Source organism: Microcaecilia unicolor, chromosome 2 (assembly GCF_901765095.1).
Source record: "Microcaecilia unicolor chromosome 2, aMicUni1.1, whole genome shotgun sequence".
NCBI classification, from domain to species: domain Eukaryota; kingdom Metazoa; phylum Chordata; class Amphibia; order Gymnophiona; family Siphonopidae; genus Microcaecilia; species Microcaecilia unicolor.
The window spans coordinates 399,531,811-399,545,491 of NC_044032.1; the positions used below are offsets into that span (position 1 = coordinate 399,531,811).

Here is a 13,681-nt window from a genome sequence, read left to right on the forward strand (position 1 = left end):
TTTTTTTGCACGAAAGATTATTCCATGGTTTTAGACATTTTTATAAAAGGTGGCAGAGTCCTGTGCCTTTTTGCCAGCTTGCAGTTTATTAAAGCGAGGTGCCGGCAAACTAGGTTTTGCTGTGTCTTTAAACACCAGCACGCTGCGAGTCACACACCCCTGTTGAATGGTAGTTGCTGCTGCTGCAGGCAGGGAATAGACCCATCCATTTCCTGTTCCCTTGCTGGCACAGACTATACAGTTCCTGCTTGCAGTGATCTAATCACAGTACAGAAGAGAGAAACATGGCAGTTTGATAAAACATGGTGGAGAAGGCAGCCGAAATGGAAGCATATGTTCTGGAAGACATCCTAGAGGTAGGGCTAGCCTGAAAGCCTTAGACCGAGCGAAAGGAAAAGGAGAAGCTAAATCTCGCTCTTCTTCCTGGAATTTGACTGCAAGAGAGCAGGCAGGGGAGGGGGGAAGTTCCCAGTACAAGGACAGCACAGGCGGTCCTTGGGCTTTCTTTTCCAACCCCCACTCGCTTTTCTCCTTGTGAAAACTAAGGATTAGCTGGTGTTGACAGTAGGGTAAATTCAGAATAGGTGTCCGTAGCATGTTGTCTGGATTAATTGGAGCTGTTTGATTCTTGAAAAGAGAGGCTGCGACTTTTTGAAATGGCTGTGTACTTGTGACCTTTAACTCAGATGTTGGTGCAAGCAAAGCAGTTTTCCATGGTATTTGTATGGGATGCCCTACATGAGGAGGCTGAAAGTGGTACCATTTTTCTCAATAAATTAGGAGGTTCTTATGGTAGTATGCATGGTAGAGACCTGTTCTGCTGTGCACAGAAAAGAACACTAAATTATCAGAATCACTTTTATATCAGACGTCTGACTTGGATGACAGTCCCCTTTCCTTTAAGAAACCTGACCTTTAGTGTTTTACTGATTTGTGAAACAAAACATTTTAGACATGCTTAAAAACTTGCTTAATGATTTTAAGGCCTTGGTCAGTGCCAAGTTGAGACAGCATGCTTTTTTCTTTTTCTCCCTAGACTCCAATGCAAGAAGAACCATGTATATCTATGTGTGTATTTTTGCATTGGTTGCTGAAACAGTTATGAGCATTTTCTCATGAATGTTTATAATGTATGTGAAACAGATGGGGCTTAAACATTTTCTAATTTGCAGTGGGGTGGGGGTTGATCTCTCTGCTTAGTTACTGCAGATGTTCAGATGATACAATTGAGAAAGCAGCATGTTTCATTAAAAATTGGCTTTGGACAGCCAGCAGGAAATAGATGTAAGATATCCTGCTAAAAGAGCTTGGAGGATAACTGATGTTCAAATCATACCAGGCTGCTGTGTAGCCACCAAAGGGAGGGGGGTATGCATGCTGGGGATGTTGCAGTAAGTTTAAAGGTTGTGGCTGTTGTGCTGGGAAATTTTTGCTTTGTTTTATCTTCAATCTAAGTTTTTCTCTTGTTCTTGAGTGTGTGTTGCATCATTAAAGTGACCTGTGCAGTTTGAATAACAACAATGTTTTGGACTGCTTTTACTGTTTAAGGATTATTGTTTATTATTATTATGTTCTCTGAAAGAGAAAATGGGAAGAGGTATATTTATTTAAGGCACTGACTTTTGTTTCCAGCGCAGTAAGCTTTTCCCAGCTGTGCTTGTGTTGCAGTTATGAAGAGACAGCTGTCACTTTAATGTCCAACTTCCCAGATGGTGTGCATACAGTACTTAAGCCCAGCGCTTTGCTTTCCTATCTCAATGTAAATAGTTCTGGAGCAGTTTCTCCAAACGGGTTAGTTTGCACATGAAGGGTTAGGTGCCCTCTAATACAGGCATGTTAATTTTATGTACGGTTCTGATCCCTTTTGGCCAAAAAAAGTTGGTTTATTTATGAAAGGTTTTCAGAAAATAGTTGCAGTTTTTCTAGTGGGAGCCTGTGTTGGTTCTCACACTTTTTTTTTTTTTTTTGCCAAGATTATTACTGGACTAAGATTGCACGGGGGATCTGTGGTCCTATGAGGGGTTCTTCTCCTGGTACAGTTGTCCTGGTTGCTCAGGTACATTCAGACTAATTTGACTAACTGAAACCCATTTCTTTCTCATACATTTCCATTTCCTAAGGCTATCTCCTCCCATGGATTCTCCCACAACTACAGTTTTTTTTTTTAAATTCTCCCATATTTATTCCATGTATTTGCTGGCAGTACCAACAGCTGTTCTGTGGGCACTGAGCAGTTCAAACTTGCTGAAAGTGATGTGGTGCCAAATCTCCCATACAGCTCACTGTCTTATGAGAATAGTGAAGCTGAAGGAGTGCCAATACTGTAAGTGGGTGGTGCAATTTAGGCGCCATATTCTGTAAGAACTCTTTAAGTAGTGCACCTAAATGTAGGCAGGAGCATTTACTTCAAAAACCAAACCTTCCTACATAATTTTAAGAATCACTTCTTAACAAGCAAACTGTGGATATGCAAAAACAATGCTTAAAAGTTATATTTCACATTTTGTAGAAAACAAAAATGGAGGAAAAGACCTCAAATGTCCTTAGTGCTGCAGTGAAAATTTCACAGAAGCATTTCAAGCACTTCGCGGACCATCACTGGCCAAATAACTTCCCATATTGTTTTACACTTTTTCTTGTAATTTTCTAATGACATGCTTGTGATTCAAAATTAATATATCGGACAATGAAGTGCAGGTCAAAACATACAAATAAAGCGGCACTTAGCTTCAAATTTTAGCTCTAGGCTCCCAACGGGGACCTGTTTCGCCCATCTGCTGTCTTAAGGGAGACTTGAAAAACATGCCCATAAATCAGCTGACACCCACTGCAAAAGAAAAATAAAACGTCTATAAGCATCAAAGGTAGATGGGAGTCATTCATCAAAACTTATCATTCTTCTTAGGGCATACTTGAAGCGCACCCTTTTCCAAAATGGTGCCTACATATATAATAGATGCTGTCAGAAAAACGCTTCAATCAGTGTAGAGAGTTGCCGGCTATGGAAAAGCAAGCAGGACAAACCAGAAGACATAAAGAACTGTGAAAGGAATGCTGTCCATTCCAACATGGTGTTCAGACCTCTAGGTTCCAAAGTTTGAAGGCGCTGCTCATGCTGCAGCAACAAGCGATCATGATCGCCACCTCTAGATGGTGCTTTGACTCGTTCTAAAACAAAACAGTGCAAATCAAAATATGACAGAGGTGCCCCTTCTTTGCACCGAGTAATACAAGACTTGTGTTCACTGGTTCTTCCTAGTGGTTTTGCCCACATATAATTTGTTACAAGGGCACTTCAAAATGTACACAACAAAAGTAGATTGGCAATTAGTTTTAGGACTCAAAAGTTCTTTCAAATTGCACCCCCTAGAGAGAGCAATTCTTAAACGATGTTGATGAAATATAGGATGCGTCTGCATAATATTCCAGTTTTTCTTAATTGCCAGAGTCACAACGAGTTGCAGCGGGAATCGAATCTGGTTGCCTGGTTCACAGGCCGCTGTACTAACCATTAGGCTACTCTTCCAGTAACATCACCGGTAGAAGGAGCAGTGCAGTATGGATCTTGTTATAAGTACATAAGTACATAAGTAGTGCCATACTGGGAAAGACCAAAGGTCCATCTAGCCCAGCATCCTGTCACCGACAGTGGCCAATCCAGGTCAAGGGCACCTGGCACGCTCCCCAAACGTAAAAACATTCCAGACAAGTTATACCTAAAAATGCGGAATTTTTCCAAGTCCATTTAATAGCGGTCTATGGACTTGTCCTTTAGGAATCTATCTAACCCCTTTTTAAACTCCGTCAAGCTAACCGCCCGTACCACGTTCTCCGGCAACGAATTCCAGAGTCTAATTACACGTTGGGTGAAGAAAAATTTTCTCCGATTCGTTTTAAATTTACCACACTGTAGCTTCAACTCATGCCCTCTAGTCCTAGTATTTTTGGATAGCGTGAACAGTCGCTTCACATCCACCCGATCCATTCCACTCATTATTTTATACACTTCTATCATATCTCCCCTCAGCCGTCTCTTCTCCAAGCTGAAAAGCCCTAGCCTTCTCAGCCTCTCTTCGTAGGAAAGTCGTCCCATCCCCACTATCATTTTCGTCGCCCTTCGCTGTACCTTTTCCAATTCTACTATATCTTTTTGAGATACGGAGACCAGTACTGAACACAATACTCCAGGTGCGGTCGCACCATGGAGCGATACAACGGCATTATAACATCCGCACACCTGGACTCCATACCCTTCCTAATAACACCCAACATTCTTTGCCTCTAGCAGATGGTGCAGGTTGGACTGGTGTAGGAAAACTTTTTTAGTGCAGTCCTGACTCCTCATGGTGCAGTTCACAGGCACCAGCCGTAGAGGTAGAGTCTTTTAGCCAATGTTGGCTCCCAGGGACCTTTGCTGGTTGAGTTCAGAGGGGTCCCTGTCTGTAGCCCCGAGCCTTAGCACACTGCTCAGTGAGAAGAGCTGGCAGAAGTAAGTTATCTTTAATTTTAATTTTATATATTTTTTTACTCCCTCCAAGGGATATAGAAGAGTTTTCAGCCCAAGCGTATTTAGAAGAGAAAAAGGAGAGTTCAGAGAAGCAGGCAGTGTAGCTGAAGTCCAGACTTGTGTAGCAGTGTCAGTGAATCATTGGGAATTCTGTTTGCTTTGGGCAGTTCTACATTCGCGCCTTGGGCAGCTTGAGATGATGAGCATGCCAGGTGGCAGACACCGTGGGGAATGTGGGAGCCAGGGGTTGAGTAGCATTGCTGGCTCTTACTACCCTGTATGTAACGAGGCTGAGATGGTGAACTCGTTTGGTAAGTATCTTTGAAGGTTCTTTCTTTGAAGGTGTTTTTTTTGGCTGTATGTTGGTAGACTCTGTTATCCTTATGGCTTACTCGGTTCCCATTAGCACAGTATTTTCCTTATTTGTTAGAGTGATCCCTAACAGTGTGTCGGAATGACGGTGGTACTGGAGGCGGGAGCGAGCAGACTATTTTTGAGGTGGGTGGGGAGGTGGGGGGGGATTTGGGGAAAGGGGGAGGCACAGTAGACGCGGGGATTTATTTTTTCATGTTGGTAGAGGGCAGGTTAGGTCAGGGGAGAGAGGGAAGAGGCTGCTAGATTAATAATTTTGTGGTGTGGGAGATGGGGTAGACTTTGTGGTGTACTTTTTTTTTTTAAATGCCCCCTTCCTGTTGGTCAGTGAGCCAACCCATCTCTCAAGCACTGACAGGAAGGGGAGACATTTTAGCAATGAGCTGCAGATTACTGCTGTGCTGTGCACTGAATATTTTTTTTCTGATAGCGCATTCTTTTTTAACATGCAGTAATTTGCATGAAAACTGATTACTGCATGTAAACTGTAAACTTTTGCTGGACGCTCATGTTAAAAGCTGTGCACTCATCCATCAGCAAGCAGCTTTCTGCATCAACTCCTCAGTGTCTGGAATGCTTTAATGTCACTAGCGTTGGTGATGTGTTCTACCTGTGATGCCTAAAAGGTGTATGCTTTTTTTTTTCTTCTGCACATATTGTAGCAATACATCAAAACAAGTTTTTCTAAAATTGTGCGGATGCCAGCAGGAGCTAATTTCCACTTTTCCCTGTCCTTTCTCCCCATCTACTGTGTACCCCTTTGGATAGCTTAGTTGGAGACCACCATACCTCTTAAGCCTTGCCTTCAGTGTGCCACAGTGAAAAGGCACCTGTCTTGTTTATTTGTGAATCTGCCCTTTCTAATTTGTTTAGTAACTTATGGTATGCTTTTTTGGGGATCTGTGTGAACACCACATATTTTCCTCTGTGATCAGGAAATGCTTCTTGAAATTATTCCAGATTCGCTCAGTTAGAATTTAGTAGATCCTTGTGAATTCTTGTACTGTCATTAGTGATCTCACACCTTGATTATTGCAATGCCATATTCAAATGCCTTTGTATGAATGAAATCCAGTGTTTGCAAAATATTGCTATCAAATTGATCACCGATGCCAAAAAAATGTGATCGTTATCCTGCTTTTGAAGGCAAAATGCTGCCTGCTCGTTGACTTGCGTATAATATACAAAATTTTGCTATTAGTGTATTGGATCTGATACTTGGGACAGCTGCCTTTCTATCACCCTGTCTAACCCTGTATTCAACACTGCAATCTCTTTGATTGTCACAACAGAATCATTTATTGATTCCATCATTCCACCATGTCTTTCTAGGTACTTTTAGAGAAGTCATGTTTGTCACAAGTCTAGTGTTAGGGAATGGACTACCTTTCTCTCCATGTTCAGAGAATTCTTATCAGATGTTGAAATGATTTATGATTTACTAGGCTTGATATGCTACTCTTAATGTAAGCACAGTGGTTTACAATAAAAATATATTTAAAATGGAAAAGTAAAAGAATGCCAAATACATGGAAAGGACAGAGAAAAAATTAATGCAAAGCATCACTTAAAATTTCTCTTTCAAAAGGCATTTGGCTACTACCACGCTCTCCTTTTGTCATTGGTCAGCATTTGATAATGGTTACTGACATGTTGGGGTGTGTGAGTAGAGCAACAAAGTACTCTTTCTGTTTTTATTTTGAATTGTAGTTAAGTTGCTTTTATTTTCACTCTGCTATTGTGTGATTATATTTATTTATTTAGATTTTGCTCACACCTTTTTCAGTAGTAGCTGAAAGTGAGTTACCTTCAGGTACTCTGGATATTTCTCTGTCCCAGGAGGTCTCACAATCTAAGTTTGTACCTGAGGCAATGAAGGGTTAAGGGACTTGCCCAAGATCACAAGGAGCAGCAGCGGGATTTGAACCGGCCACCTCTGGATTCCAAGACTGGTGCTCTGACCACTAGGCCACTCCTCCATTTGTGTTATAAACTGCAGTATATCAAATCTAAACTTGAACAGGTATTTGATTGATGGAGTTATGTACTTGCATAATGGCATGTTCAAGTTGGGATTTAAGGATAGCCAATATCTTCTGTCTTGTACATGCTGTTGTGGTTCCTCTTGTGTGTGTGCTCATCTCTGCCTTTGAGGTGGAAGGTGTTATTTTGCATGTTACCTGCACCATCCATAGTTCTGAGTGGATAGAGGATGGTGCAATGTATTAGTTTGGTACTGTTTTGGTGGTCGACTGAATTAGAACAACACACAGTGAAGGCAACGAACTTGCAATATACCAGAATTTTGGTGTCAAACCTTTAATAAGTTGACACATTCAAGACTTGACATGTCATCTTTCGGCCTTGTGTGAGCGTTATGTCATTTTCTGAGTCATAAAGTAGGCTTAGTCCAACGGTGCTTTTTTTTTAGCATTCATGTTGATTCTTCATAGACTCCCAATGAAGGCTTTGAGGTCGAAACACGATTCCTGTCAAGTTTTGAATGTGCCAACTTATTTATTTGACACCTTGATATCTTGTACATTATGAGTTCATCGCCTTGTGTGATGTTTTTGTTCAGTGTGGAGAAGTGTTCTTCGTTTTCCTTTTCGACTGAATTAGTAAACATCCAATTTTAGCATAACTATTAGCATGATAAATGTGCTTGGCAAACGCACTATAGACTTTTTATAACATGGGAATCTCTTCAAATATGGTTAAGGGTTGGAACCAGTTTTGTTATTGCTGTTACGTACTACATTGTAGATCCATTATATCAGGTCTGCAGTGTATTTCTGAGTTTTGGTTTAATTGCTCCAGAGTAAAAGAGATGGAGTAGGAGTGCTTGTAGGTAAATAAAATGAATTTGATCCTCTGTAACCTTTGAACTTGCTGAACTTTCGTAAGCATTTCCAGAGATTTTGCATATGTTTTAAGGACCACAAAGTTCTATTTTATTTTTCTGATCAGATATCTGAAGAAGGGTGCTGTGTGACCACAGAATTTATGTATAATGTCCTATTTCCATGCTTCCTCTTTTAAAGCTAAATGGAAGGTTGAGTATGTGCATCTTAGTGGCTGGGTATGGAATGAATTGCAGTAGCAAGGAAAACATAAATATGTGCATTGGACATGTGGGTTTAACTCGAAGGACATGATCTAAAAAGAAAAAGTCCATAATATGGTCAGACACTGTTGGATCTAAAGGGATGTGATCTAAAAAGAAAAAGTCCATAATATGGTCAGACACAGTTGGATCTAAAGGGATGTGATCTAAATGTAAAGAGCCCAAACAATGTTAACAGTAAAGTTTAAAACATGGCTGTGGAGTCAGTCGGAAGCAATTTTGGGTGATGATGGAGTCAGTAAAAACATAATGACTATGACTCCAGCTTCAAAATAAAAACGTATAATCGTGTATTGCATATTTTGATTTGACGTATTTTTTTTGTTCAAGCTTCAAATATATTTTGTCGTCTATTAGTCCTAATTTGTATATAAGGAAATATCCTGTGTTTCTAAAATTAATCAGATTGCTCTTAGATTTACTATACATATTTTTTTTCCTTAATACTCATTGCAGGTTTTTATTTTGTAAACTGCTTCGATTCAACATTGTGAGCAGCGGTATATCAAATGTTTGTAAATAAATATTATCTTGCAATATTTGAAAAATCTGATACAATGATACTGTTTTAATGGGGAGCTATGGTTTAAAAAAATATTTGAATAAAAAACCAAACCTGCACATGTGGTCATTGGGATATTGTCATTTGAGAGAGGTCTGCATTGGCAAGTGTTATACATATATACAAGTGCTTCTTTTAAATTGATACATATCCTTATGTGTCTGGGTTCTAGTGATGCATATAGGTCAATTCATTTTGATTGATTAATTTGAGGTGAATTATGCCAAATAGAAGATTTAGCCTAAAAGGCAATGACATTTTGCTGGTAATTTACTTGGAGGTTCTCTGGCAAGTTTATCAAAGCTCATAGTGGAAGGTATGGTAGAGGGCAAAAGAGATGGTAGAAAGTCTAGTACAATCTAGGATAATATTGGGGAAAAAAAATCAATCTGGAGATGAGTGAAACGGAAGAAAATGGCATGCAGAGAGAACTGGTGCACTGTAATTGTTAACCTTCATAGCTAGGATCGCACCTGATGGTAAAAAGTATAGCTTTAGAACCCTGGATGCTTATACCCTGTAAACAGTTTCTATTATAGTCCTGACAGTTGATGTGTTGAGTTATTTTAGTGGTGGTCTGACTCCTTAAATCTCAAATGGCGTTCTACAGCCTTGATTGAGTGCTAAGTAAATTTGGAAGATGAATCTGATTCCTGATAGATTTTTGTTTGAGCGTGCACATTGCCTATTTCACTTGCAGAGAAGCTTAAAGCATTTTACCCGAAGTAGTGTACATTTCTGATAGTGATTACTTTACTCCCAGCATTTTCTTTTTGCCCTTCTGGGCTTCTACTTGAAGATTGGAAGGTGGCCAGCATATAATGGCAACGTTTAACAAGTGGAGAAAACATGCAGGACATGGATCATAGAATTCTTTCCAACCCTTGTGCATGTGAATATGTGTGTGGGTCTGAGGGGGTGAACATGTTTGAATCTGTGATCAGGAGATGAGGGTAAGGCAGTTTGAAAGGTGCAATTCCTTAATCACAATATCACAGTGAATCAGTGTTTGTAAACTGCAGCTGTTAGAGCTGCTGCTTCTTCCCTGTGAGAGAGTGAGTGGTATAGCGACAGATGCCTGTGACAACACTCCTTCACTAATGTTGCAGTTAGGCCACCTTATGGCAGGTGGCGCTAACCTGCCATGTCAGTGGCTAAGTTTGAGGAGAAGGGCTCAGGTGGAAGGTGGTTAAATGGGAAGCAGAGTAGATCAGAGAGGCCTCAAGGGAAGAGGTCTCTAGGAGTGAGCCCCTCAGCACAGAGGTCTCCTGCAGGATGACTCCAAGTGAGAGTCCTCCTAATGTGTTGGTTGGTCTGCAGTGCGTGTGTGGGAGACCCAGGGAATCAAGGAGTGGCACTATTCCTAAGGTTGCACCTGGGCGTAAAGAGTAGATAATCGGGGGGGGGGGGGGGGGGGGGGGGGTAACAAGAGAAGGAACAGGATACTGCAGAAGTAAAGAGTGTGTTTATTTGTGACGATTGGAGCTGAGTGTCCTAATTAGAGCCGGGCCCGGACTGATTCATAAGTGTCTTGAACTATGCTGTGGAAACCTGACAAGATAGAACTGCTGAAGAGAGAAGAAACCATTGTTAATGTGATTGTTGTCATGTTGCCCGAGTCTGTGATAGAACCAGACTGCTATTTTGTCTATCTGTTCAGCAGTAGCTTCTTTTTTGATTTACATTGCACTCTGACTGGGTCTATGGGGCTCCCAGTCTGTCCACCAGCCCCAATGCCCATAGAAATATATTGTGGCATTTTCGGAGGGGTTTTGTCTTGCCAGATGCAGAAACTTCACTTTTACAGCACAGAAACGTTCTCCACATTACCTCCTCCCATTCTGTTCTCCATTTCCACTGCCTTTCTGTTGTCTAGATCCTACCTACAGTCTGTGCAGTGGAATGTAGAGAATGCCAGTTTGTGGACAGTGCTAGTGGACACATTCTGTCTGATTTGTGATTTGCACAAGAACACATTAAGTAGTTTTGCAATGCTTTTAATCAGACACATGATGTTATCTGACCCCTGATGCAGGCATTTGCTGAAACTGCATTGGGTCTGTGTTATGTTCTAATAAAAGAAGCCAAACACAGCAAAGGTCACAAAAATAGGATAACCGACAATGTCCAGTATAAGAAAACTTTATTCAAAACATCCAGGACTCGACATGAGTCGTGTTTCGGCCAGAAACGGTTGTTGTCCTGAGCGTTCTAGCGTTAACGTTTGTTTGCAAGGAATCAAAAATAAGCTGCAATTTACCAGGCTTCTAACGATAAATCTTGCATAAGTTATATACAGTTTTGTATTCAGTTGCACAGGGTTAGCAAACAAGTTCATACATCCAATATCCTTAAACTGGATATTATCTGTTATCCTATTTTTGTCACTTTTGCTGTGTTTGGCTTGTTTTGACACTGCAAGGGCCCATGTTCTTCTGTTTATATTTTTATATCTTGTGTTCTTTTAAATCATTGTGGTTACCATACTGGTGTTTGCTCTGTTCATTCTTACTGACCCGGTTTCTCCTGACCTGGGTTTCCTTTATCCACTGCTACTATTTGCTTTGCCTCTCCTTGTTTGAGTGGGTTTCCAGAGTAGAATTTAGTAACAAAAAATAAAATAAAGGCACAGGGAAATTACATTTCATGTGTTTGGGTCTTTGGGGTCTTTATGTATGTCTGTTCTGCAATGTGTCTGTGGAAGAGGTAGTTGGGGTTGGGAGGACACTTGTGGGGTGGATAATTTTTTTTGTGGGGGGAAGGGTAGTTTTGAGACCAGTTTTGGGATGGAGTCGTTAGCATGGAGTAGCTTTTGGGATTGAGGGCATGGTAGATTTTAGGTGTGAGGTAGTTTTATAGGGGGTTATTTTGGGGGGGTCGGATGGTATGTGGGGTCATGGTGTAATTGGAGGGTGTTTTACGGAGGCGAGGTAGTTTGCAGGGTGGTGGGAGAGTTGCATCAGGGGTTTTGAAAAGTAGGGAATTTCATCTTTTTAAACCTTTTGCATTTCTCACTCTCTTCCCTCCACCCCCCTCCCGGTTCAGCAGTTGTCACTCCCTCCCTCCCTCCCTCCTGTACCCTGGTGTCCTTTAAGCTTGCCTTCCAACCTGGCCGGCTGCAGTGTTGAAAGCAGGCTATCTGTGGGTAGTCCGTGGGGGCCTTCTCTCTGCAGGTCCCAGCTCCTCTGATTTTACTTCCTATTTTTGGAGGAAGTGGGACAAGCAGAAGGGAATGCTCCACAGACTGCCCACAGACAACCTGCTTTCAGCGCTGCTGCCGGCCAGGATGGAAGGCAAGCTTAGAGGACACCGGAGTGTGGAAGGTAGATTGTGAATGACAACTGCTGAAAGGGGGAGGTAAGTGGGCGAGAGATGTCGAACTGGGGGAGGAGAAGAGAGGAGCCAATGCTGGAGAAAAAGGTGGAACTGGAGAACAGGGGCAGATGTGTGTTACTCGGCATGTCTGCAGTTTTCTGTTGGTAACACACAGTCACCAAAACAAACGTGAACCTTGCCTGCATTTTTATTTAGTCCTCTTCTTGCTACAATTGAAATGGAAGACTCTAAAGTAAGTACATCATCAAGTCTTAACACCCAAGATCTTAGCTGTTCCCAAGGTCTTGATTGTAGTGGTTCCAGTTTATGTAATATCTCAATCTTAGCCACCATTCATGCTGGTCTGCTGGCTAAATGCCAGTTTGGATGATGATAGGCTTTTACAGTTGAATAGCTTGCATAGGGTTGCTATTTAAAGGTACAACAAGCTATCTACATAAGTGTGCCCGGTTAAACCGCTCTGAAGCTATTTTTTGGCAGTTGACGGTGTATCAAGCCTTGTAAAATAAATCAATAAATAACAGCTGTATAAGAAATATTAAATGACAAAGAGGACAAGAGAGAAGCCACATAGGAGTAGCTATACTCGGTCAGACCAATGGTCCATCTAGCCCAATATCCTGTTTCCAAAAGTGGCCAAGCCAGGTCACAAGTACCTGGCAGAATCCCAAATCATGGCAACATTCCATGCTACAAATCCTGGGGCAAGCAGTTGCTTCCCCATGTCTGTCTCAATAGCAGACTATGGACTTTTTCTCCAGGAACTTGTCCAAACATTTTTTTAAACCAGGTATGCTAACTGCTATTACCATATCCTCTGGCAAAGAGTTCCAGAGCTTAACTATTCGTTGAGTGAAAAAATATTTCCTCCCATTTGTTTAAAAAGTATTTCCATGTAACTTCCTCCAGTGTCCCCTAGTCTTTGTACTTTTGGAATGAGTAAAAAATTGATTTACTTCTACTCGTTTTACACCTCAATCTTATCTCCCCTCATCCGTCTCTTTTCCAAGCTGAAAAGCCCTAACCTCTTTAGCCATTCCTCAAATGAGAGGTGTTCCATCCTCTTTATTATTTTGGTCGCTCTTCTTTGAACCTTTTCTAATTCCACTATAGCTTTTTGAGATACGGCGACCAGAACTGAATGCAATACTCAAGTTGTGGTCGCACCATGGAGTAATACAGAGGCATTATAGTATTTTTGGTCTTATTCACCCTCCCATTCCTAATAATTCCTAGCATCCTGTTTGCTTTTTTGGCCTCCACCGCACACTGAGAAGAGGAGTTCAGCGTATTATCTGCAGCGATACCTAGATCTTTTTCTGGAGTACTAACCCCCAAGGTGGACCCTAGCATCAGGTAACTATGATTTGGATTATTCTTTCCAATGTGCATCACCTTGCATTTGTCCACATTAAATTTCATCTGCCATTTGGATGCACAGTCTTCCAATTTCCTAATGTGTTCCTGCAATATTTCATAGTCCGCACATGTTTTAACAATCTTGAATAGATTTGTGTCATCTGCAAATTTAATCACCTCACTCGTCATTCCAATTTCCATATCATTTATGTTAAATATCACTGGTCCTAGTACTGATCCCTGTGGCACTCCACTGTTTGCCCTCTCCCATTGAGAGAAATGATCATTTAACCCTACCCTCTGTTTTCTGTCCAATAACCAATTCCTAATCCACACCAGAACCTTGCCTCCTATCCAATGACTCTTTAATTTTCTCAGGAGTCTCTCATGAGGAACTTTATCAAAAGCCTTCTGAAAT

General features: G+C 41.3%; 1 protein-coding gene across 3 annotated transcripts in view; it reads left to right on the forward strand.

Moving 5' to 3' along the window:
• Positions 1–277: 277 nt before the first annotated feature.
• Positions 278–13,681, forward strand: part of ANKRD17 (ankyrin repeat domain 17) — a 374,674-nt gene continuing 361,270 nt past the window's right edge. For 2 of the 3 annotated variants that reach the window (XM_030190626.1, XM_030190628.1), the window contains exon 1: positions 281–356. Coding sequence is in view for 1 of the 3 variants with exons in the window: in XM_030190627.1 (XP_030046487.1) it covers positions 303–356 (54 nt within the window). In the remaining 2 variants the exon portion in view is untranslated. Of the gene's footprint in view, positions 357–13,681 lie in introns of all 3 variants that reach the window. The other variant, XM_030190627.1, reaches the window with a different exon arrangement.